This window comes from Oncorhynchus nerka, linkage group LG5, assembly GCF_034236695.1.
Source record: "Oncorhynchus nerka isolate Pitt River linkage group LG5, Oner_Uvic_2.0, whole genome shotgun sequence".
NCBI lineage: Eukaryota > Metazoa > Chordata > Actinopteri > Salmoniformes > Salmonidae > Oncorhynchus > Oncorhynchus nerka.
The window spans coordinates 9182537-9208759 of NC_088400.1; the positions used below are offsets into that span (position 1 = coordinate 9182537).

The following is a 26223-nucleotide window of genomic DNA, read 5'->3' on the forward strand; positions in this document are numbered from 1 at the left end:
TAAAGGTTCAATAAAATGAAAATAACATAAAACTCTAGTATTTCTGTGTAGAGTAGAATTAACACATACCAGACTGATAGTGTTGATTGTGTCTGTTCTGCTGGTTGTCTTGTGTTGTTCACTTTAGGACAGATCAGTCTACGCTAGCGCTCAGTTGGACGGAGCCCAGGTCCCCCTGCTCTGCTCTGTTCTCTTCTGTTGAGGCTATGAACTGCATCAGATTCTTTCTCTATGTGGGAATTCCCCATGTATCTCTAAAAACATTGAAATAGCTTCCCCCGACTCACCAGTTTCCTTATTAAAAAGCGCCTCTCGGAAAGACGCTCAATGTGTCGGTGAGTTTCTTTGCTTTTTTTCTAAATTGTATATATTGATTTGATTTAGTTAAATGTTATAAGATAGTTTGTCTAGGTTATAAAGAGTCCTGTGCTGAAGCTTTCTGACTCTGACTTGGTCATGCTAAATGAATCATCTAATTTGCTTACAGGGGAATTTGATTTGTGAATGATTGTTAACATTAAAAAGGTTAAATTTATCGAGAATATAATTCTTAATATCTCAAACAGATACATCATAAATATAAATATGATACTCTTTCTGTAATCTAAAAATCATGTTTTGATGTCATATAATATATATATTTTTAAACATTTAAATCCATTTATGTGATGTAATATAATCTCTTTAACTGATTTGGCGGAAGAAAAAGAATTGCAAAACTTTCCAGAGTCATTATAGGTCCTATTTGTTCCAAAAACACATCAGAAATTATAACATTACATTTTTGTAATCACTTCAAATTAAACATGATTTTACAATTGGTGTATATTAACAGTACATTTTTAACCTTTATTTAACTAGGCAAGACAGTTAAGAACAAATTCTTATTTTCAATGACAGCCTAGGAACAGTAGGTTAACTGGTCTAGGAACAGTGGGTTAACTGGTCTAGGAACAGTGGGTTAACTGGTCTAGGAACAGTGGGTTAACTGGTCTAGGAACAGTGGGTTAACTGCCTGTTGAGGGGCAGAAGGACAGACAGACTTGTACCTTGTCAGCTCAGAGGATTTGAACTTGCAACCTTTCGGTTACTAGTCCAACGCTCTAACCACTAGGCAACCCTGCCGCCCCATCTGCTGCCCCATCTGCTGCCCCATACATCTGAATTATGAATAACAAACACTATACTGAACGGTGTACAGTCAGCTTTTCCAGACTTCCATTCAGCACATATCCAACCAAGTTACAGTCCAGATGTGGACTTTTCACAGTATTTTGTTCTTGAGGAGAATTATATTGTATTGCGGAAAATTATGTGATGTTCATTCCTACAAAGAAGAAAATAACTTTGATATTAAAAGTATATTAGTTCAAATGTTTTTGTTAAACATTTGTGCTCGAGACCCAAATGAGAAATTGACAGTCTTCCCTTGACCCAAATCGTCCTCCTGGTTAACGTCTCTGTCCCTAAATTAATTCAAATTAAGAATAAATAATACCCACCTCTCACATGCCCAGGGCCCACTTTTGGTCCTGACCCATAGTTTAAGAAATCCTGGGCTAGATCAAGGGCCAGTATCCACTCGGACAGATGAAAAAATATTTCAATGGAGATTGGAGATTTAGGGTTAGGGTTAGGGTTTCCATCTACTTTATTCTACTCTATTCTACTGTATTCTACTCTACTGTACTCTATTCTACTGTATTCTACTCTACTGTACTCTATTCTACTGTATTCTACTCTACCGTACTCTATTCTACTCCATTATATTGTATTCTACTATACTGTACTCTATTCTACTGTATTCTACTCTACTGTACTCTATTCTACTGTATTCTACTCTACCGTACTCTATTCTACTCCATTATATTGTATTCTACTCTACTGTACTCTATTCTACTGTATTCTACTCTACTGTACTCTATTCTACTGTATTCTACTCTACCGTACTCTATTCTACTCCATTATATTGTATTCTACTCTACTGTACTCTATTCTACTGTATTCTACTCTACTGTACTCTATTCTACTGTATTCTACTCTACCTTACTCTATTCTACTCCATTACATTGTATTCTACTCTACTGTACTCTATTCTACTGTATTCTACTCCACTGTACTCTATTCTCCTCTACTATACTCTATTCTACTCTATTATACTGTAGTCTACTCTACTGTACTCTATTCTACTCCATTCCAATGTATTCTACTCTACTGTACTCTATTCTACTGTATTCTACTCCACTGTACTCTATTCTACTCTACTGTACTCTGTTATACTCTATTATACTGTATTCGAATCTACTGTACTCTATTCTACTCTATTATACTGTATTCTACTCTACAGTACTCTATTCTACTCTATTATACTGTATTCTACTCTACTGTACTCTATTCTACTCCATTCTAATGTATTCTACTCCACTGTACTCTATTATACTGTATTCTACTGAATTCAACTCTACTGTACTCTATTCTACTCTATTCTTCTGTATTCCAATCTACTGTACTCCATTCTACTCTATTCTATTGTATTCTACTCTATTCTACTCTATTCTACTGTATTCTACTCTACTGTACTATATTCTACTCTATTATACTGTATTCTACTCTACTGTACTCTATTCTACTCTATTATACTGTATTCTACTCTACAATACTATATTATACTGTATTCTACTCTACTGTACTCTATTCTACTCTATTCAAAACCAGCGAGCCGATGTTCAAGATAAGCAATACAACTAAATTATTCCTGATTAGAAAGACAACATTTTGCAGGTTTTTTTTGTTTCACAATATAAACATGTTTTGTTGGTTATGTAACGCCAAATGTAAAAATTTTGCAGAGCTAGAATATGTATATTTCTGAAAAACAGATTTGATTAAGCTTTAGCTCAGCAGGCTAAAACTGTCTTTAGTTCCAGCTGGGTTTGAACTGGGTTTGTTCCAACTGGGTTTGTGCCGTCCGACTGGGTTTGATGGAAAGGGAAGAATAAAAAGATAGCAGAGTGCCAAGTTTGAACCATTGTGATGGTTACCTGGCCTGACATGAGTGAACTGTTGTGTCGCCCCCCATACCGGAAACAAAGCTTTTCAGTCTTTCTAGGTCTAAGGTTGGCTCGGAGGGCTGGTTATGGCCAGGGTTGCCTAGGTTACTTTCTAAATGTAATCCGTTTCTAGTTACCTGTCTGATTACTTTCAGATTACCTTGAAAAGGCATTAGAAGACAAAAATGATAGATCAAATGCCTTAGGTTTGTCATCATAGTGGTTTCTGTGTTCAGTCTCACTCAGGTGGAACAAACTGAAACGTGTGCTGTTTTTCAATGCTGAATTGAATGTCATTGGGAAAAAAAAACATACTTTTGGGAATTTAAAAGTAATCCAAGAAGTAATCATCCATTTTTTTCCCAAAAGTATCTGTAATCAGATTACAGCATCATTGCTGGTGATGTAATAGATTACAGTTACTGTTTTTTGTAATCAGATTACATTACTCCCCAACCCTGAATATGGTGTCCAATGGGTCCTACAGACCATAGAGAATGAGAGAGGCCTCTAGTGGAAAAAAGACTGTGTTAGCATGGGCATCGCCAATGAGGGCTTCCACCATTTTAATGTCGTCAAACGGGTGGGACTTCCTACTTCCTTGACTGATCCCTCCTAGTGACACTGTTGGACTCATGTCCACCGGAGTCATCAGGAGAGATCAGCCAATCGTGAAGAAGAAATTGACTACTTCAAAACCAGTGGAGGCTGGTGAGAGGAGCTATAGGAGGACAGACTGTGTAATGGTAGGAATGTAATTCATGGAATGGAGTCAAACACGTGGTTTCCATATGTTTGATACCGTTCCATTTAATTATATTCCAGCCATTAAAACAAGAGCCTCCTATCCTCCTATAGCTCCTCCCACCAGCCTCCACTGGTCAAAATGGAGCCCATGCTGTCACAGACGCTTTAATGACACATATGCAAAGGTGAGTCATCTATCTAACTGTATGGTAAAGACACAGGTCTGCACTGTGTCTCACTTATTTTAGTCAATAGCAGTTTGTGTTTAGGTATTATTATATTTCCCACAAGATGTCTCTATTGGTTTTGGTTGCATCTAGTGTATGGAGGTCACCCATCATGAGATTCCTATCTTTGAAAATAACTGAGCAGAATGTTGTTGATCATAGGCATATCTGCAGTAGGCCTATGCATGCTGGTGTTGGCACTTGTATCAAGGTTGTCGCAGAGTTCATATGAGCATACAGTGAGGGAAATTAGTATTTGATCCCCTGCAGATTTTGTACGTTTGCCCACTGACAAAGAAATGATCAGTCTATAATTTTAAAGGTTTATTTGAACAGTGAGAGACAGAATAACAACAACAAAAGAATCCCGAAAGACACATGTCAAAAATGTTAGAAATGTATTTGCATTTTAATGAGGGAAATAAGTATTTTACCCCCTCTCAATCAGAAGGATTTCTGGCTCCCGGGTGTCTTTTATACAGGTAACAAGCTGAGATTAGGAGCACACTCTTAAAGGGAGTGCTCCTAATCTCAGTTTGTTACCTGTATAAAAGACACCTGTCCACAGAAGCAATCAATCAATCAGATTCCAAACTCTCCACCATGGCCAAGACCAAAGAGCTCTCCAAGGATGTCAGGGACAAGATTGTAGACCTACACAAGGCTGGAATGGGCTACAAGACCATCGCCAAGCAGCTTAGTGAGAAGGTGACAACAGTTGGTACGATTATTCGCGAATGGAAGAAACACAAAATAACTGTCAATCTCCCTCGGCCTGGGGCTTCATGCAAGATCTCACCTCGTGGAGTTGCAATGATCATGAGAACGGTGAGGAATCAGCCCAGAACTACACGGGAGGATCTTGTCAATGATCTCAAGGCAGCTGGGACCATAGTCATCAAGAAAACAATTGGTAACACACTACGCTGTGAAGGACTGAAATCCTGCAGCGCCCACAAGGTCCCCCGGCTCAAGAAAGCACATATACATGCCCGTCTGAAGTGTGCCAATGAACATCTAAATGATTCAGAGGACAACTGGGAGAAAGTGTTGTGGTCAGATGACACCAAAATGGAGCTCTTTGGCATCAACTCAACTCGCTGTGTTTGGAGGAGGAGTATTGCTGCCTATGACCCCAAGAACACCATCCCCACTGTCAATCATGGAGGTGGAAACATTCTGCTTTGGGGGTGTTTTTCTGCTAAGGGGACAGGACAACTTCACCGTATCAAAGGGACGATGGACGGGGCCATGTACCGTCAAATCTTTGGTGAGAACCCTCAGCCAGGGCATAGAAAAAGGGTCGTGGATGGGTATTCCAGCATGACAATGACCCAAAACACACGGACAAGGCAAAAAAGGAGTGGCTCAAGAAGAAGCACATTAAGGCCCTGGAGTGGCCTAGCCAGTCTCCAGACCTTAATCCCATAGAAAATCTGTGGAGGGAGCTGAAGGTTGGAGTTGCCAAACGTCAGCCTCAAAACCTTAATGACTTGGAGAAGATCTGCAAAGAGGAGTAGGACAAAATCCCTCCTGAGATGTGTGCAAAGCTGGTGGCCAACTACAAGAAACGTCTGACCTCTGTGATTGCCAACAAGGGTTTTTCCAACAAGTACTAAGTCATGTTTTGCAGAGGGGTCAAATACTTATTTCCCTCATTAAAATGCAAAACAATTTATAACATTTTTGACATGTGTTTTTCTGGATTTTGTTGTTGTTATTCTGTCTCTCACTGTTCAAATAAAGCTACCATTAAATTATAGACTGATCATTTCTTTGTCAGTGGGCAAACATACAAAATCAGCAGGGGATCAAATACTTTCCCCCCTCACTGTAGATTGAACATCATGGAAATAGTCATTCGTCCTGTAGAGCTTTTTAAAGGAGTAGTGAAGTCTGTGACTGTACTACAGCCTCTGTCTAGAGGTGCAGAGCTATAAAGGAGTAGTGAAGTCTGTGACTGTACTACAGCCTCTGTCTAGAGGTGCGGAGCTATAAAGGAGTAGTGAAGTCTATGTGACTGTACTACAGCCTCTGCCTAGAGGTGCGGAGCTATAAAGGAGTAGTGAAGTCTGTGACTGTACTACAGCCTCTGCCTAGAGGTGCGGAGCTATAAAGGAGTAGTGAAGTCTGTGACTGTACTACAGCCTCTGCCTAGAGGTGCGGAGCTATAAAGGAGTAGTGAAGTCTGTGACTGTACTACAGCCTCTGCCTAGAGGTGCGGAGCTATTAAGGAGTAGTGAAGTCTGTGACTGTACTACAGCCTCTGCCTAGAGGTGGGGAGCTATAAAGGAGTAGTGAAGTTTATGTGACTGTACTACAGCCTCTGTCTAGAGGTGCGGAGCTATAAAGGAGTAGTGAAGTCTGTGACTGTACTACAGCCTCTGCCTAGAGGTGGGGAGCTATAAGGAGTAGTGAAGTCTATGTGACTGTACTACAGCCTCTGCCTAGAGGTGCGGAGCTATAAAGGAGTAGTGAAGTCTACGTGACTGTACTACAGCCTCTGCCTAGAGGTGCGGAGCTATAAAGGAGTAGTGAAGTCTGTGACTGTACTACAGCCTCTGCCTAGAGGTGCAGAGCTATAAAGGAGTATTGAAGTCTGTGACTGTACTACAGCCTTTGCCTAGAGGTGCGGAGCTATAAAGGAGTAGTGAAGTCTGTGACTGTACTACAGCCTCTGTCTAGAGGTGGGGAGCTATAAAGGAGTAGTGAAGTCTGTGACTGTACTACAGCCTCTGCCTAGAGGTGCGGAGCTATAAAGGAGTAGTGAAGTCTGTGACTGTACTACAGCTATAAAGGAGTAGTGAAGTCTGTGACTGTACTACAGCCTCTGCCTAGAGGTGCAGAGCTATTAAGGAGTAGTGAAGTCTGTGACTGTACTACAGCTATAAAGGAGTAGTGAAGTCTGTGACTGTACTACAGTCTCTGTCTAGAGGTGCAGAGCTATAAAGGAGTAGTGAAGTCTATGTGACTGTACTACAGCTATAAAGGAGTAGTGAAGTCTGTGACTGTACTACAGCCTCTGCCTAGAGGTGCGGAGCTATAAAGGAGTAGTGAAGTCTGTGACTGTACTACAGCTATAAAGGAGTAGTGAAGTCTGTGACTGTACTACAGCCTGTCTAGAGGTGCAGAGCTATAAAGGAGTAGTGAAGTCTGTGACTGTACTACAGCCTCTGTCTAGAGGTGCAGAGCTATAAAGGAGTAGTGAAGTCTGTGTGACTGTACTACAGCCTCTGTCTAGAGGTGCAGAGCTTATAGCTAAAATCCTTAGTTGCTACATATTTTGGGGGGACTTATAAATTAATGACATATACCCATTGATTCTTGAAGAATATAATTTATAAACACTTAATGAGATTAGTTCAACAGTCGTACCCCATCTCAAACCAAAATATACATTTGTTTTACACCAATGTTTGTAAACAAGATACATTTAAACACACACACTGTATAGCCTCATAACATGGTTCAAATCATAATTGTGGTATCATGGACAGTCAGTCCTTAGCATCTATAGCTCTGTCTATGAATTTGAGAGTGGTTACATATGTCTAGGTCCATCCCTCAGCTTTTTACCAAACCAGAGGTGGCTTGACGGCTTTGTTATTGTTTCAACTAAGGATTCTAGCTTTAAGGTCACGGGTTCAAGCCTTGCTCTGGCTGCAGTCATCCATGCCCCCGAATCAGTCCCTGAGCTACCAAGGTTTGGAGCAACAACAAAAAAAACTGCACGGTTTCTTTAAAGATTAACAGCCTGTGTCAAGCTTCTGCATTGGTCGGTCCGCTTGTCAACCACAACTGTTTACAACATCAAACGACAGCGAGGTGGAATTTCCCAGGTTACAGCAGAGGCCACTTCCGCAATTGGTGTCTGGGTAAATGGATGGAGCCACTGAAGCAGAAAGGTAGCTAAACATAAGCCAAATATCTCTTTGTTTACCATGAACATTTATAGAAAGTTGGCTAGCTACGGTGTCTGGATTCAGACACTGTTTTTTGTTGCGTAACAAATGACTAGTTCGTTTGCTATCCATTATATATTGTGTCATGTCAGCTATAATTTGCATGACTTTGTTAGCCAGGACGTTATCTTGTAGAAATACTTTCACTTAGATATATAACGTTATCTAACGCGAATAGGGCTATCGTTCAAATAAGCAAAATGTTAGCTTGCTATACAGTCCGATTTACTACTTTGTTAGCTAACTAATGTTTTTTTTTCGGCATCTTAGCAACTGAAATGACTAGTTAGCTAGCTAGCTCCATGGCTAGACGTAATTGTATCGTTAACTAAAGCCAGCGGTGAAACTATCAAGGATGTCGCTCCTAACTACTGAACCGCGAGATATGTTGTTCTCGCTTGTCATCTAATCAGGGACTGTTTTCTGGACTGGATACTTTAGTCGTCTCTTCTTCTAATCTGTAAATGAACGAAGAAAGAAAGAAAGGCCGAAAAGACAGAGTGAGTTGGGTCATGTTGTCTTGTCTCTCGGTGGACATCATCACATCTCATGACAACATCCAGTTTCAATTCAATTGGTTTTAATATATTGTCTTTCATTTCGTTATTCTATTTTGCAACTGAGATCAACTACTAATCGTCTGGTTACTACTGTACAATGTCTTTGTTTCTCATCTTTTCTGTCTGGAAGTTCCGTTTTTTATTATTGCATGGTCATTCTCCAGTGTGGCATTTTTAATAGCATTTTCACAAGGTTGTTATCACTCAATGACTTGACCACATCAGTGTTTCTAGGGTTACACATTTTAAATGATCGTGTCCTAAAATAGCTTTTACAGAAGTCCCCTTTGATGGTGACGTTCATATGTGACTCTTTGCATTGTAAATGATTTAGTGGGAAACCAAAACAATGTTTTTTATGTAACAAAACTTCTCCTCCAACGCTTTCGGGAAGTATTTAGACCCCTTGACTTTTTCCACATTTTAGTTTACGTTACAGACTTATTCTAAAATTGCTTTTTTCCCCCTTTATCAATCTACACACAATACCCCATAATGTCAAAGCAAAAACAGGATTTTAGAAATCTTTGCAAATGTGTCTAAATTATTATTATTTTTTTAAAGACTGACATACCACATTTACATAAGTATTCAGACCCTTTACTCAGTACTTTGTTGAAGCACCTTTGGCAGCGATTACAGCCTCAAGTCTTCTTGAGTGTGACGCTACAAACCTGTATTTGTGGAGTTTCTCCAATTCTTCTCCGCAGATCCTCTCAAGCTCTGTCAGGTTGGCTGGGGAGTGTCGCTGCACAGCTATTTCCAGGTCTCTCCAGAGATGTTAGATCGGGTCCAAGTCAAGGCTCTGACTGGGCCACTCAAGGACATTCAGAGACTTGTCCCAAAGCCACTCTTGCGTTGTCTTGGCTGTGTGCTTAGGGTCGTTGTCCTGTTGGAAGGTGAACCTTCGCTCCAGTTTGAGGTCCTGAGCGCTCTTGAGCAGGTTTTCATCAGGGAGCTCTCTGTACTTTGCTCAATTCATCTTTCCCTCGATCCTGACTAGTCTCCCAGTCCCTGCCGCTGAAAAACATCCCCACAGCATGATGCTGCCACCACCATGCTTCACCATAGGGATGGTGCCAGGTGTCCTCCAGACGTGACACTTGGCATTCAGGACAAAGAGTTCAATCTTGGTTTCATCAGACCAGAGAATCTTGTTTCTTATGGTCTGCGAGTCTTTAGGTGCCTTTTGGAAAACTCCAAGCGGGCTGTCGTGCCTTTTACTGAGGAGTGGATTCCGTCTGAGGAGCTGGCCTGATTGGTGGAGTGCTGCAAAGATGGTTGTCCTTCTGGAAGGTTCTCCCATCTCCACAGAGGAACTCTGGAGCTCTGTCAGTGACCATCAGGTTCTTGGTCACCTCCCTGACCAAAGCACTTCTCCCCTGATTGCTCATTTTAGCCGGGTGGCCAGCTCTAGGAAGAGTCTTGGTGGTTCCAAACTTCTTCCATTTTAAAAATGATGGAGGGCACTGTGTTCTTGGAGACCTTCAATGCTGCAGAAATGTTTGGTACCCATTCCCAGATCTGTGCTTCGATACAATCCTGTGTCTGAGCTCTATGGACAATTCCTTCAACCTCATGGCTTGGTTTTTGCACTGTCAACTGTGGGACATTATATAGACATGTGCCTTTCCAAAGCATCTCCAATCAATTGAATTTACCACAGGTGGACTCCAATCAAATTGTAGAAACATCTCAAGGATGATCAATGAAAACAGGAAGCGCCTGAGCTCAATTTCGAGTCTCATAGCAAAGGGTCTGAATACTTATGTAAATAAGGTATTTCTGTTTTTTATTTTAAATTTGCAAACATTTCTAAAAACCTGTTCCATTTGTCATTATGGGGAATTGTGTGTAGATTGATTTAGAAAAAAAGTTATTAAATCCAGGCTGTGCCATAACAAAATGTGAAGACAGTCAAGGGGTCTGAATACTTTCAGAATGCACTGTATATGAGGGAGTAGGAGGTTGGTACTTCTCCTCCTGTAGGAGGTTGGTACTTCTCCTCCTGTAGGAGGTTGGTATGAGATTTGCATTTTGTAATGTCATGCTAAAGATCATCTCAATGTCTATTAGTTTCCCCCTTCGCTTTGTGTGCTAGATCTATTGACTTAGCCTGGTCCCAGATCTGTTTGTCAACTGTCAACTCCTTGTCATTCATTGCCATGCCATGGAGTTGACATGATGGCACAAACTGATCTGGCACCAGGCTACTAAAGTCTAGGTTCTCCCATCACAAACGGTAAACATGACATGGGCCTATTTGGCCTATTTGCCTATTTCTAAAAGTTACTGAGCATAGTCAAAACACATCCCCTAACTGAAACCTCCCACACAGCTCTGCCTCTCTTTTTCTATTGGTTCTTTCCTATTGACTTTTCTGTTCTGTTGTTCCTCCAGTTCCCAGCACCATGCCTGGTAAGTGAATCCGTGGCGATGGAAGGAAAAGGGCCCTATCATATCTACGACCCAGGCGGGGGCGAGGCTAAGGCCAGAGAGGCCAGGGAGGAGGGCAGCAGCGTTGGAGGGAGCAGCTATAGACTACTGCTGGAAGAGAACAGCGTTCTCCGAGAGAGGATGAAGGGACTCAAGAGCTTAGGTCCGTACCTGCTTTTGTGACGCAGCCTGCCGCTCGGGTCTAGCTCTTTATTATGGTCCTAATCTCTTGTGGACAGAAAACATAGACACATAAGTGGGCATCTGCCCAAATTGCGGCAGATTTGAGTTCTGGGTTCATTTTAAATGATTGTAAGACATGTCTTTAAACAACATCCCCATCATCTACCTGTATTATTGTAGGGACTTGTGGCATTGTACCAATGCCACTGTACAGCAGTAGACCTGGGTTAACTACACCCCTGGTCAAAAGTTTTAGAACGCCTACTCATTCAAGGGTTTTTCCTTTATTTTTACTATTTTCCTCATTGTACAATTTAATAGTGAAGACATCAAAACTATGAAATAACACATGGAGTCATGTAGTAACCCCCAAAAAGTATTAAACAAATCAAAATATATTTGAGATTCTTCAAATAGCCACCCTTTGCCTTGATGACAGCTTTGCACACTCTTGACATTCTCTCAACCAGCTTCATGAGGTAGTCACCTGGAATGCATTTCAATTAACAGGTGTGTCTTCTTAAAAGTGAATTTGTGGAATTTCTTTCCTTAATGCGTTTGAGCCAATCAGTGTGTTGTGACAAGGTAGGGGTGGTATACAGAAGATAGCCCTATTTGGTAAAAGACCAAGGCCGTATTATGGCAAGGACACCTCAAATAAGCAAAGAGAAATGACATTCCGTCATTAAAAATTTCAAGTTGCAGTAGCAAAAGAACATCAAGCGTTATGTCTCTCATGAGGACCACCACAGGAATGAAAGACCCAGAGTTACCTCTGCTGCAGAGGATATGTTCATTAGAGTTACCAGCCTCTGAAATTGCAGCCCAAGTAAGTTCTTCACAGGGTTCAAGTAACAGACACATCTCAACATGTGCCTTCATGGTCAAATTTCGGCAAAGAAACCACTACTAAAGGACACAATAAGAAGACTTACTTGACTTGCTTTTCAACAGGACATTGACCCAACACACCTCCAGGCTGTGTAAGGGCTATTTTACCGAGAAGGAGAGTGATGGAGTGCTGCATCAGATGACCTGGCCTCCACAATCCCCTGACCCCAACCAAATTGAGATGGTTTGGGATGAGTCGGACCACACAGTGAAGAAAAAGCATCCAACAAGTGCTCAGCATATGTGGGAACTCTGTTGGAAAAGCATTCCAAGTGAAGCAGGTTGAGAGAATGCCAAGAGTGTACAAAGTGTGGCTATTTTGAAGAAGCTCACGTATAAAATATATTTTGATTGAACATTGCTTGGTTACTACATGATTCCATATGTGTTATTTCATCGTTTTGTAAGATGGCGCCAGAGAAGGCAGACGTTTTACGTGCCCCCAGCCGATTTGTGTATTTGCAACTTTATTTTTTAAACTTATTTTGTACATAATGTTGCCGCTACCGTCTCTTATGACAGAAAATAACTTCTAGGCATCAGGACTGTGATTACTCACCACGGACTAGCAGAATCCCGGCGTAAAGGATATACTGCTTCCTCGGGAACAGGCCCTGATCTGCGTGAAGAGCTGGCAGAGAAAAAGGGGCCAAAGGGTGGGCTGCCTTCTGAGAATTCGTAGGCGATCGAATAAACCTCCACTTCCTTCCATTCTGCTAGCAAATGTCAATTTTATTCTCCAAAGATTGCACGAGTTATGCGGAAGATTAAACTACCAACGGGACTTTTAAAAACTGTAACATCTTGTACTTCACGGAGTTGTGGCTGAACGACGACAATATCAACATACAGCTGGCTGGTTATACGATGTACCGGCAGGACAGAACAACGGCATCTGGTAAGACATGGGGCTGCGGACTATGTATTTTTGTAAATAACCGGTGGTGCACGATATCTAAGGAAGTCTCGAGCTATTGTTCGCCTGAGGTAGAGTATCTCATGATAAGCTGTAGACCACACAACCTACTGAGAGAGTTTTCATCCGTATTCTTCGTAGCTGTTTACATACCACCACAATCAGAGGCTGGCACTAAGACGGCAAAGAATGAGCTGTATTCCTGCATAAGCAAACAATAAAACGCTCACCCAGAGGCGGCGCTCCTAGTAGCCGGGGACTTTAATGCAGGGAAACCTAATCTGTTTTACCAAATATCTATCGGCATGTTAAACGTGCAACCAAAGGAAAATAAATCTGGACCACCTTTACTCCACACACAGAGATGCGTACAAAGCTCTCCCTCGCCCTCCATTTGTCAAATATGACCATAATACTATCCTCCTGATTCTTGCTTACAAGCAAAAATTAAAGCAGGAAGCACTAGTGACCTAGATGATTTTGTTTTTAAAGTGGTCAGATGAAGCAGATGCTAAGCTACAGGACTGTTTTGCTAGAACAGACTGGAATATGTTCCCGGGATTCCTCCAATGGAATTGATGAGTACACCACATCAGTCATTGGGACCCTGGGACTAAACACCTCCCTTTGCAACTGGATCCTGGACTCCCTGATGGGCCGACCCCAGGTGGTAAGGGTAGGTAACAACACATCCTCAACACAGGGGCCCCTTGGGGGTGCGTGCTCAGTCTCCTGTACCACATGACACAACAGTGGTAGGCCTGTTCAATGACGAGACGGCCAATAGGGTGGAGGTCAGAGACCTGGCTGTGTGGTGCCAGGACAACAACCTCTCCCTCAACGTGATCAAGACCAAGGAGATGATTGTGGACTACAGGAAAAAGAGAACCAAGCACGTCCCGATTCTCATCGATGGGGCTGCAGTGGAGCAGGCTGAGAGCTTCAAGTTCCTTGATGTCCACATCACCAACAAACTAACATGGTCCAAGCACATCAAGACAGTCGTGAAGAGGGCACGACAAAACCTATTCCCCCTCAGGAGACTGAAAAGATTTGGCATGGGTCCTCAGATCCTCAAAGCGTTCTACAGCTGCACCATTAAGAGCATCCTGATTGCATCACTGCCTGGTATGGCAACTGCTCGGCCTCCGACCACAAGGCACTACAAAGGGTAGTGCGTATGGCCCAGTACATCACTGGGGCCAAGCTTCCTGCCATCCAGGACCTCTATACCAGGCGGTGTCAGAGGAAGGCCCCAAAAATTGTCAGACTCCAGCCACCCTAGTCATAGACTGTTCTCTCTGCTACCGCACAGCAAGCGGTGCCGGAGCGTCAAGTCTAGGTCCAAAATACTTCTACCCTCAAGCCATAAGACTCCTGAACATCTAGTCAAATGGCTACTCAGATTATTTGCATTGCCCCCCCCTTACACCACTGCTACTCTGTCATCTATGCATAGTCACTTTAATAACTCTACCTACATGTACATACTACCTCAACTAACATTGACTCTGTATTGGTACCCCCCCTGTGTATAGTCTTGCTATTGTTATTTTACTGCTACTCTTTAATTACTTGTTACTTTTATTTCTTATTTTTATCTTTTTTTTTGTTTTTTTTACTGCATTGTTGGTTAGGGGCTCGTAAGCATTTCACTGTAATGTCTACTATACCTGTTGTATTCGGCACATGTGACTATGATTCACAATGTAGAAAATATTAAATATAAGGATCAACCCTTGAATGAGTAGGTGTTCTAAAACGTTTGACCGGTAGTATCCATGTGATCTATCTGACAGATCTCAAGACCATACCCCCCCCCCCCCACCCCAACCCTCATCACACTCCTCTGTCGAGATTATTGTTGTGACCTATACATTATGGGTACATATTCTCATAGCCTTGTAGGAACAATGTGGTTAGACCTGATTTCATTCTTTGGCAATGTGCTGTAATGTTTGCAGGGAGTTTCTCTAGTGACTTGTGACCTTGTATATTTTTGTTGAGTTTGTGTGGTCCATTCTTCTGGTTATGTGCTGTTTCTCTGTAATGAGTAATGTTCTCAGGGTCGGCATGATTTTAGTTGTTAGTCATCAGAAACACTAGCTACCGTCTATCCGTCATGTATTATAGGTCATGAATAACATTCATCCAAATGCCACAACGCAAAATGAACAAGTGACTACTTCAAATCAAGATGTTTCTGACCGTCTGTCTGTCTGGTGTGTAGGAGCAGTTTGTTACTGCTGTGAATACGGTTGTTACTAATGGTTTGGTGTGTAGGAGACCTGTTACTGCTGTGAATAGGATTGTTACTAATGGTTTGGTGTGTAGGAGATCTGTTGTTACTGCTGTGAATAGGGTTGTTACTAATGGTTTGGTGTGTAGGAGACCTGTTACTGCTGTGAATACGGTTGTTACTAATGGTTTGGTGTGTAGGAGACCTGTTACTGCTGTGAATACGGTTGTTACTAATGGTTTGGTGTGTAGGAGACCTGTTACTGCTGTGAATACGGTTGTTACTAATGGTTTGGTGTGTAGGAGACCTGTTACTGCTGTGAATACGGTTGTTACTAATGGTTTGGTGTGTAGGAGACCTGTTACTGCTGTGAATACGGTTGTTACTAATGGTTTGGTGTGTAGGAGACCTGTTACTGCTGTGAATAGGGTTGTTACTAATGGTTTGGTGTGTAGGAGACCTGTTACTGCTGTGAATACGGTTGTTACTAATGGTTTGGTGTGTAGGAGATCTGTTACTGCTGTGAATAGGGTTGTTACTAATGGTTTGGTGTGTAGGAGACCTGTTACTGCTGTGAATACGGTTGTTACTAATGGTTTGGTGTGTAGGAGATCTGTTGTTACTGCTGTGAATACGGTTGTTACTAATGGTTTGGTGTGTAGGAGACCTGTTGTTACTGCTGTGAATAGGGTTGTTACTAATGGTTTGGTGTGTAGGAGATCTGTTGTTACTGCTGTGAATACGGTTGTTACTAATGGTTTGGTGTGTAGGAGACCTGTTACTGCTGTGAATACGGTTGTTACTAATGGTTTGGTGTGTAGGAGACCTGTTACTGCTGTGAATACGGTTGTTACTAATGGTTTGGTGTGTAGGAGACCTGTTACTGCTGTGAATAGGGTTGTTACTAATGGTTTGGTGTGTAGGAGACCTGTTACTGCTGTGAATACGGTTGTTACTAATGGTTTGGTGTGTAGGAGATCTGTTGTTACTGCTGTGAATACGGTTGTTACTAATGGTTTGGTGTGTAGGAGATCTGTTGTTACTGCTGTGAATACGGTTGTTACTAATGGTTTGGTGTGTAGGAGACCTGTTGTTACTGCTGTGAATAGGGTTGTTACTAATGGTTTGGTGTGTAGGAGATCTGTTGTTACTGCTGTGAATACGGTTGTTACTAATGGTTTGGTGTGTAGGAGATCTGTTGTTACTGCTGTGAATACGGTTGTTACTAATGGTTTGGTGTGTAGGAGATCTGTTGTTACTGCTGTGAATACGGTTGTTACTAATGGTTTGGTGTGTAGGAGATCTGTTGTTACTGCTGTGAATACGGTTGTTACTAATGGTTTGGTGTGTAGGAGATCTGTTGTTACTGCTGTGAATACGGTTGTTACTAATGGTTTGGTGTGTAGGAGATCTGTTGTTACTGCTGTGAATACGGTTGTTACTAATGGTTTGGTGTGTAGGAGACCTGTTACTGCTGTGAATAGGGTTGTTACTAATGGTTTGGTGTGTAGGAGATCTGTTGTTACTGCTGTGAATAGGGTTGTTACTAATGGTTTGGTGTGTAGGAGACCTGTTGGAGGAGTCTCAGTGGGAGGCTTCTAAGTTGCGTCAGCGTGTAGAGGAGCTGGTCAGAGACAACGAGGCCCTGAAGTCTTCGACCTTCAGCTTCGCTACCAGTCTGTGTATGGGAGGACCTGTTCAGACTGAGACACAAGGTATGGTATCAGAGATGCGTTTCCTACCTGATTATTCATGATTTGCAGCAATATGTTATCACCAATGGCCCAGTGCAATCAAAAACGTGATTGTCCTGTTTTTAAAAATATATATATTTTTTAAATATTACATTTCCACACTGAGGTTGGTGTAATATTGTGAAAATGATCATGTAATTTTAGTGTAAGAGGTGATTGAAAATACCACCTGAAATTTCAGCCTGTTTTGGTGGGATGGAGTTTTGGCCTTGGTGACATCACTAGTTAATAGACCAATAGGAGGTCCTAATCTCTCTGTCAATAATGGCTCATTTTCATACCCCTCCCAGACACTCCTAGCAAAATTCCTGCTTGAGAAATTGCCCTTTGATAAGAAGCTATTTTGAATGTATTTTTGACCCTATAACCGTGATGTGACTCCTAACTGTTTCAGGTCAGGGGAAGCTTCACCGTCAGCCCAGTAACGACCAGAGACCGAGTCAGTCGTATCTCTCAACGGAGAAGGCCCTACATCATGATCAGCCCAGCGTAAGTAAACAGAGATTTTACTTTATAGCTATATAGTACTTTATATTTTATAGATAATGTGCTGGGCTGCTCAGCTTGCTCAATAATAAGTACAGCCTCATTAGCCTACATCTGAAACATAACATTCACATGGCCGGTGGTGGTGTCTGTCCCAACTGGTTTCTGGCTTCCAGCAAAAGCTAACTGAAAGTAGTTTAATTTGAATGGTTCACTTACATTCAATACATTGTAGCTACAAGTGTCTATATATATATATATATATATATATATATAACCATATTGGTTAACTAAATAGTCGTATTGGTTTACTTAAAGGGATAGTTTGGGATTTTGGCAATGAAGTTCCTTTTTCTTCCCCAGAGTTGGGTGAACTTGTGGATATATATATTTTTTTTGGGGGGGGGGGGGGCTCTTTGTGTAGTTTTAGGGAGGTTGCTAACTGGCATTAGTGCATCATGCTAGCTGTTCTCATAGACTTCCAGTCATTGCGCTACTGCTAGTTAGCCTTGGTTCGGGAAACTACCTCTAACGTCCTCCTTACTGGATACAGAGGCATAAAAATAAAAGAGGTATCCATGAGTTGGTCGGACTCTGGGGAAGTAGATAAAGGGCTCCATTGCCAAAATCCTGAAGTATCCCTTTAATACTGACCAGTCTGGATCATTGTCCTCCTTGGTGCTTGTAGGAAGGTCTGTCCGAGTTTGAGGTGGTGAATATGGAGCAGAAAACCTCCGATACCCTGACGGTAAGTACTAGTTTTCATACGAGGCTAACAATAACAGGGAGCAAAAAATGGGATGTTTGGAAGATTGGACTCTGTGTGTGTGTGTGTGTGTGTGTGTGTGTGTGTGTGTGTGTGTGTGTGTGTGTGTGTGTGTGTAGTTATAACTTCCAGTCAGCACTGTTACACTGAGCAGTTGTTTTGGGCCCTGTACAGGGCCAGATAAGAACAACAATATGATCAGAAAATAGAAAGGTTTTAAATGATACATCACTATACCTCTTCCCCCATAAATCATGCTCTATGTTCACAGAACATACAACATAGGTCAAGTCACCAAAGGTGTAATTGGTGTCCTATTTTATTTCAAATTTCTCATTCACCAACATGGGGACAATTGTCTGTTTTTTTAAATGTTACTATCTCTGTAGTAGACGTGTTTTTGTTTTTAGGACAACCTCATCAGTATTCCTCTGTTACCTTTTCTAACAGTACTAAAACAGATCCTCCGTACCGCCATACTGACTGGACAGGACTGTGTTTGTAGGACTTAAGAGTTCTGAAACCCCAAAATGTATTTTATGAGGGTAGTAATACAATATTCACATGTCGTTTTAGAAAAAGCCACTAGAGTTAAGAGGTTTTAAAAACCATGGTCGTTATACCTGGTGGAGAATCTAAGAGCGGCTCCTCAAGTTTCATTTCCTTAGCTCTCGGTTGTCTTTGGTCATGTCTTCTATATCAGGAACTTCTCCTGTGTCTCTTTTCTAGTGAGTCAACTAACAGCCAACTAACTCAATACTGGTAGCTCGACATGAGTCAGCACAGGGAATGTCCACGATTTATTACTGACCACACACACACACACACACGCCTGCAGTTAGAGAATGCCTGACAGGGAAGAATGTCAGTCACAGAATATTCCGGACTGATATGGTGTAGAATCAAATGACTATCGCTGATATAATGCATCATCACCCAAAAGTATAGGAAAACTGTGACACATTTTCACAAGTCTATAGACTGAGCTTCTTCTAAATGTTTCATCAGCTCGGAGTCGATCTTAATGGGTTTTTTGCTTCATTGTATAATATTGCACAACATGTATAGCCCTGCATTGCATATAGGATATGGAGCGCTACTTACATGATTGATCAGTCAATACAACACGCAGGGATAGAATCTATCTACAGGCCAATCAATACAACACGCAGGGATAGAATCTATCTACAGGCCAATCAATACAACACGCAGGGATAGAATCTATCTACAGGCCAATCAATACAACACGCAGGGGCAGGCCAATCAATACAACACGCAGGGATAGAATCTATCTACAGGCCAATCAATACAACACGCAGGGATAGAATCTATCTACAGGCCAATCAATACAACATACAACAGGGATAGAATCTATCTACAGGCCAATCAATACAACACGCAGGGATAGAATCTATCTACAGGCCAATCAATACAACACGCAGGGATAGAATCTATCTACAGGCCAATCAATACAACACGCAGGGATAGAATCTATCTACAGGCCAATCAATACAACACGCAGGGATAGAATCTATCTACAGGCCAATCAATACAACACGCAGGGATAGAATCTATCTACAGGCCAATCAATACAACACGCAGGGATAGAATCTATCTACAGGCCAATCAATACAACACGCAGGGATAGAATCTATCTACAGGCCAATCAATACAACACGCAGGGATAGAATCTATCTACAGGCCAATCAATACAACACGCAGGGATAGAATCTATCTACAGGCCAATCAATACAACACGCAGGGATAGAATCTATCTACAGGCTGTATGATCCAGATGGGATTTGTCCTTATTTTTATACATCTCGTATCCATGAAACTGGAGAACTAGAAATATGTTGTTTTTGACATTACTTGATTGGAGTTCTGTCCAGTCAGTATGGCAGTACAGAGCTTCTGATTGGTGTTTCTCAGATCCTCTTTGTTTTGCTATCATATAACTCTTATGAAATAACAAAGATTTTTTTTTTCTTAATGTCATATTTGTCTATAAATGTATTGTTTTGGAGGTGCTATATAAATAAAGTTTGATTTGATCTCCAGGCTGGTGCAGGAACAGGACAGCTTCCTCAGGAGAACCAGGAGTTAACCAGCCAGCTACAGCATCTAGAAAGCTCCTTCAGTATCTTTGCTGAGGCGTCCAACCCCAACCAGCTCCTAGCCCACCTGGGACGCATGGCCGTTGAGTTCCACCACCTCTCCTCCAAGGTCCAGAAGAACGAGCAGAGGACCTCCCTCCTACAGGTAACTGACAGGGGAGAGAGGCAGGTAGACAGCCAGGCTTAGTAGACAAATGTCCACACAGGTATTTCAAAGACTGGAAATTCAGCATATGACCTGAATAGCGAATAACAGTTGTGTATTTTGTCATTCCTGATGCTGAACCAAATGTTGCAAAACCAAACCAAGGCAGCGTCTAGTCTTCCTGGGTCCAAATAGGAAACGAAACACAACAAATGAAATGCATAACACAATACATCATATAATTCAAAATACAATAAAAATGCATTTCTTTATATGCCGTACGGTGTTCTTTTATCAGGTTTTATCGCTAGCTTGAGTTTCCTGGGGTGGCAGAGTTCCATGCTACCGCACAGCAAGTGGTACTGGAGCGCCAAGTCTAGAACCAAAAGGTTCCTTACCAGCTTCTGCCCCCAAGCTATAAGAACTGCTGTAAATAGTCCGGCCACCCAGACTATTGATTATTATGACAGGGGGGGGGGGGGGACTGGAGCACTAGCCTAGCGGTTCACTATGTTGAAGGAGATCATCCTGGAACCACTGTGGTTAGGGAGAATCCCCTCTCTTTTAAAGACTGTTGGTTGCTCCCACAGCAAGTCAAAAGTCAAGTCCCTCAGTGTTACAAACAGAGACGTTCCTGTCTGTGCAAAGTTTCTTCAGGGACTCCTTTAGGGCAGCGAGGCGGCAGTAACTTTCCAAACCTTTCTATAGTACGGCATCGGGCCAGATATGATTATTCTCTTCCCTTTTTATTTATTTATTTTTATTTGACCTTTATTTAACTAGGCAAGTCAGTTAAGAACAAATTCTTATTTTCAATGACTGCCTGGGAACAGTGAGTTAACTGCCTGTTCAGGGGCAGAACGACAGATTTGTACTTTGTCAGCTCGGGGGTTTGAACTCGCAACCTTCCGGTTACTAGTCCGACGCTCTAACCACTGGGCTACCTGCCACCTCTACACTCTAACCACTAGGCTACCCTGCCGTCAACAAGGGTGTTCAAGACAATGTTTTAGTCCTTCTACGGTTCCTCAGATTGCCAAAGTGAGTGACCGATGGTGCCAGTATTAGAGTAGTTGGCTAGAACTGTGGGCAGAAGGGAATTGATGTCTCGGACACGGGCGCCTGTGTGACGCTGGACCTTGGTCAGCCCACAGGCCATAGGCAGGCCGAAGTCTCTCACCATCGAGCGTCCCATGATGACCGTGGTCGAGAGAGTCCGATGGGGAAGGAGAAGGGGGAACAGAACGGGACTGCCTCGGTCAGGGGGGGGTGTGTCTTGATACAGGAGGACAGTGCTGTGTTACTCATGCGTGTCCCTCTGTTTGTCAAGACTCTTTGTGAGCAGCTCAGACACGAGAACAGCGAGCTGAGAAAGAAGATGGAGGAAGACCTTCAGTACAGAAACGGAGATGTGGAACTGCTGAGGTGAGTTGTTGTATTTTCTCTGCATTCAGTTTCATCTCCCCAGGGGAGAGGAGGAGTTTACATTTATTATTGTGAATTGAAACGGTTGGCTTTATGCTGTTTTCTGCTCCTAAGTCAAGTTTAGTACTTTGTTGGAGTTTATTGAGCTTAAATAAAGGCAATAAACTCTTGGTAGTCAGTAAATTATAAGTGGACTTTCCCTTTCTTTTTCACATTGATTCTCTGTCTAGCAACTACAAAGCTTCAAGTGAAGTGACAGTTGGTCAAAGTTTTGTTTTTGATGATTCCCGGAATTGCCCTAATATTCTCCCTACCTCAGTGGGGCTGTAGGGTCTTCCCAGAGAATATTCTAGGGCTCTGCCAAGCAGCACATTCCTCCTACTAAACACTGCGATACATAGTCTAGATATCTCTATAACTGCATAGTAACACTAACCCTGCTGGTCACTGCAGACCAGAGAACCTGAAGCTGAAAGAGCAGGTAACGGGAGCAGGAGAGACCGCGGCAGAGAGCGAGGGGCAGCCAGAAGCCAAAGAAGACGTGGTGAAAGAGGAAACTGCCAGCGTTAGATCCAAGATGGAGGTCAGCACACCACAGAAGGTATGGAAATCCCTCCCCAGAATGGATGGAATGTCACCTGTCTGATTCAGAGTACATTAAAAGCTGGGGGGGAGAGAGAGAGGGGGGAATGATCAGCATAGACGTCTAGGAAGCCACAGCATCATTTCAGAATGGATGGAATGGCACCTGTCTGATTCAGAGTACATTAAAAGCTGAGAGGGAGAGGGGGGAATGTCTAGGAAGCCACAGCATCATTTCAGAATGTGCGCTGTTACAGTAAACACTCCAGTATTTAAATACTCTAGTTTCCGTATTGAGTATTGGCAGTATGAGTCAGGTCATTGCCAGGCATCGCGGTAGTGGAATAGTTACCATGACTGACGTCTCATCCTAACGTACTGTACAGTATGGGGATGTGATTGACTGTAGTACTACTGTAATGCTTTTTTCACATTGTCCCATCGGTCACTGTAGAATGTCTTGAGAGACTTCCCCAAAAAAGCACATGTTTATTTTTATGACACGACTTGTGTAAATGGTGATCTGTACTAGTGCTGGGAATTGGAAGAGCAATGTTTCATATCCTTGTCCTGTTGCAGAGTGGGCTCTGTGAATGAATTACGTTTCTAATCATTTATTGCGAAACGCATCATTGTGATGTTTTGACAGTTAGCTTTTTGAAAGTCCTATGTCTTGAAAATGTGATTGCTGACATGGGGGGGGGGGGGGGGGGGGTGCATTTTTGTCATTGTATCAACAGTGGGATCTAATGAAAACAAATACCAACAAAAAAAAAAAACAGGTTTGGAATTGGATTATTCCTTCTTTAGTTTTTTTTAAAGAATCATCACGTTTTATATCCCTTGTACTACAGCGGAGGGGGAATGCCACAGAGATGGAGAAAGCCCTGGCCAAGCCCTGTGACCCAGAGGCCTACGAGAAGAAGATCAAGCTTCTAGAGAAGCAGAGGAAAGATGTGAGTCCCTCTCAACTTTGATTCAGTTGTTCTCTTGCCACGTTAAAAAAAAGTATTTGTTATAAAAGTGTATGTCCCAAATGACACCCTATTCCCTTTAAAAAAATTATAATTGTGACCTGGGTCAATACATAGTAGTGCACTAGTTTTGACCTGGGTCAATACATAGTAGTGCACTAGTTTTGACCTGGGTCAATACATAGTAGTGCACTTTTTATAGGGAGACATTTTGGGACACACCCTTGATAAGGTGTTTGTGTTCCCGCTTGAGGGAGTCTGTGCAAAAATGTGTACATGTTGTATTGGTTTCAGTCATATTTCTGTTGTGATGATGATGATGATAACAGGTACTGGATGTTAACAAGCAATGGGATGCCCAGTGGAACTCGATGAAGTCACAGTTTGAACAGAAGGTATGTTCTATCTCTCTCACACACACACTGTGTTCATATAGTAACCTGTGTGTGTGTGTGTGTGTGTGTGTGTGTGTGTGTGTTGATGGAGAAGATGTAGTGGTGTGTACTTGGATGACACCCAGTGTGTGTGTGTGTGTGTCAACCACATGTTCTTGTGACACATCAGAAATCCCCTCACCTCTCTGGTACTCACTGTTCCTGCTGTGGTCCACCCACACACTGAGACGCACACACCCACACACTGAGACGCGCGCGCACACACACTGAGACTCACACACCTACACGCCCACACACACTTCCACGGCTCGGAGATTTGGGGCTCACCCTAAACTGCTCCACATCATTCTTCTGAGTCTGAAATGATGATTCTGATCATATGTCTCGTTGAAAAGACATACTCCCTGTATTTAAGAGTTTGAACCCCCCGATCAGATCACAGACCTGCGTCAGCGGCTAGCGGACTCCCAGAAGGCCGTGCAGGAGTTAGAGGCGGAGCGAGAACAGCGGCAGCGGGATTACGATAAGAAGCTGCTGCTCGCCAAGTCCAAGATTGAGAACGTACAGGTGAGAACAGACAGAAACCTAGTATAGACACAACCATGTCCTCAAGACGTATACAAACCCAACAACGTACACAACATTTTTGGTGTGTGTGTGTGAGTTGGTGTTGGTGTGTGTTGGTGTGTGCGTGAGTGTGAGTGTGTGTGTGTGTGTGTGTGTCTTCACTGCTGGGAACACGTGCATGTCAGCGTGGAGGAGAACCGCTCCAGCCCACTCAGCCACGGTCCAATGAGTATTTCTCACCAGTCTGTTGTGACACAATGGACTCAAAATAGCTCATTTGAAGCCAAGGAAATCAAATATGTATGTAGACATAACATGTAGAGTGAGCTACTCCAGGAAGTGATGTTGCGGGCTAGCTCAGTGCTGCCCCCTCTCATTGAGTATCTCAAGTTGAAGGCCAACCGGGGTACTGCAGGCTGCCAGTAGCAACTGAATTATCCTAATAACTTCTTCTGTGTGCAAATTTTTCTGATGTAAAGTTACATTTTGTCACATGCACCGAATACAACTGGTGTAGACTTAACCGTGAAATGCTGAATACAACAGGTGTAGTAGACCTTACAGTGAAATGCTGAATACAACAGGTGTAGACTTAACCGTGAAATGCTTAGTTATGAGCCTTTTCCCAACAATGCAGAGTACTAATATATATATATACACACACACACACACACACACACACACACACCAGTACTGAGTCAATGTGCAGGGATACCAGGTTAAGATAATTGATGTAATATTCACATGTACAGAGCCTTCGGGGTTGGTCTCCGGGGCCTTTGGGGTGGTCTCCGGGGCCTTTGGGGTAGTCTCCGGGGCCTTTGGGGTAGTCTCCGGGGCCTTTGGGGTAGTCTCCGGGGCCTTTGGGGTAGTCTCCGGGGTAGTCTCCGGGGCCTTTGGGGTAGTCTCCGGGGCCTTTGGGGTAGTCTCCGGGGTGGCCTTTGGGGTAGTCTCCGGGGTGGCCTTTGGGGTAGTCTCCGGGGTGGCCTTTGGGGTAGTCTCCGGGGTGGCCTTTGGGGTAGTCTCCGGGGTGGCCTTTGGGGTAGTCTCCGGGGTGGCCTTTGGGGTAGTCTCCGGGGTGGCCTTTGGGGTAGTCTCCGGGGTAGTCTCCGGGGTAGTCTCCGGGGTAGTCTCGGGGTAGTCTCGGGGTAGTCTCCGGGGTAGTCTCCGGGGTAGTCTCCGGGGTAGTCTCCGGGGTAGTCTCCGGGGCCTTCGGGGTAGGGGCCTTCGGGGTAGTCTCCGGGGCCTTCGGGGTAGTCTCCGGGGCAGTCTTCGGGGTAGTCTCCGGGGCCAGTCTTCGGGGTAGTCTCCGGGGCCTTTGGGGTAGTCTTCGGGGGGTAGTCTCCGGGGCCTTTGGGGTAGTCTCCGGGGCCTTTGGGGTAGTCTCCGGGGCCTTCGGGGTAGTCTCCGGGGCCTTTGGGGTAGTCTTCGGGGGGTAGTCTCCGGGGCCTTTGGGGTAGTCTTCGGGGTAGTCTCCGGGGCCTTTGGGGTAGTCTTCGGGGTAGTCTCCGGGGCCTTCGGGGTAGTCTCTGGGGCCTTTGGGGTAGTCTCCGGGGCCTTTGGGGTAGTCTCCGGGGCCTTTGGGGTAGTCTCCGGGGCCTTTGGGGTAGTCTCCGGGGCCTTTGGGGTAGTCTCCGGGGCCTTCGGGGTAGTCTCCGGGGCCTTTGGGGTAGTCTTCGGGGCCTTCGGGGTAGTCTCCGGGGCCTTCGGGGTAGTCTCCGGGGCCTTTGGGGTAGTCTCCGGGGCCTTCGGGTTAGTCTCCGGGGCCTTTGGGGTAGTCTTCGGGGTAGTCTCCGGGGCC

At 43.4% G+C, this 26223-nt stretch overlaps 1 protein-coding gene across 5 annotated transcripts in view; it reads left to right on the forward strand.

The window, feature by feature from the left end:
* The first annotated feature begins 216 nt into the window (after positions 1–216).
* LOC115115623 (TNFAIP3-interacting protein 1-like) overlaps positions 217–26223 on the forward strand; it is a 40628-nt gene continuing 14621 nt past the window's right edge. The window contains exons 1-12 of one of the 5 annotated variants that reach the window (XM_065018313.1): positions 7906–7929; positions 8400–8486; positions 10947–11145; positions 16777–16926; positions 17360–17454; positions 18140–18199; positions 20279–20479; positions 21810–21904; positions 22358–22505; positions 23341–23442; positions 23790–23855; positions 24291–24422. In XM_065018313.1, the coding sequence (XP_064874385.1) occupies positions 8451–8486; positions 10947–11145; positions 16777–16926; positions 17360–17454; positions 18140–18199; positions 20279–20479; positions 21810–21904; positions 22358–22505; positions 23341–23442; positions 23790–23855; positions 24291–24422 (1284 nt within the window). In that variant the 5' untranslated portion in view covers positions 7906–7929; positions 8400–8450. Of the gene's footprint in view, positions 336–7821; positions 7930–7986; positions 8487–10946; positions 11146–16776; positions 16927–17359; positions 17455–18139; positions 18200–20278; positions 20480–21809; positions 21905–22357; positions 22506–23340; positions 23443–23789; positions 23856–24290; positions 24423–26223 lie in introns of those variants that run through there. The other 4 variants (XM_065018316.1, XM_065018315.1, XM_065018314.1 and 1 more) reach the window with 4 other exon arrangements.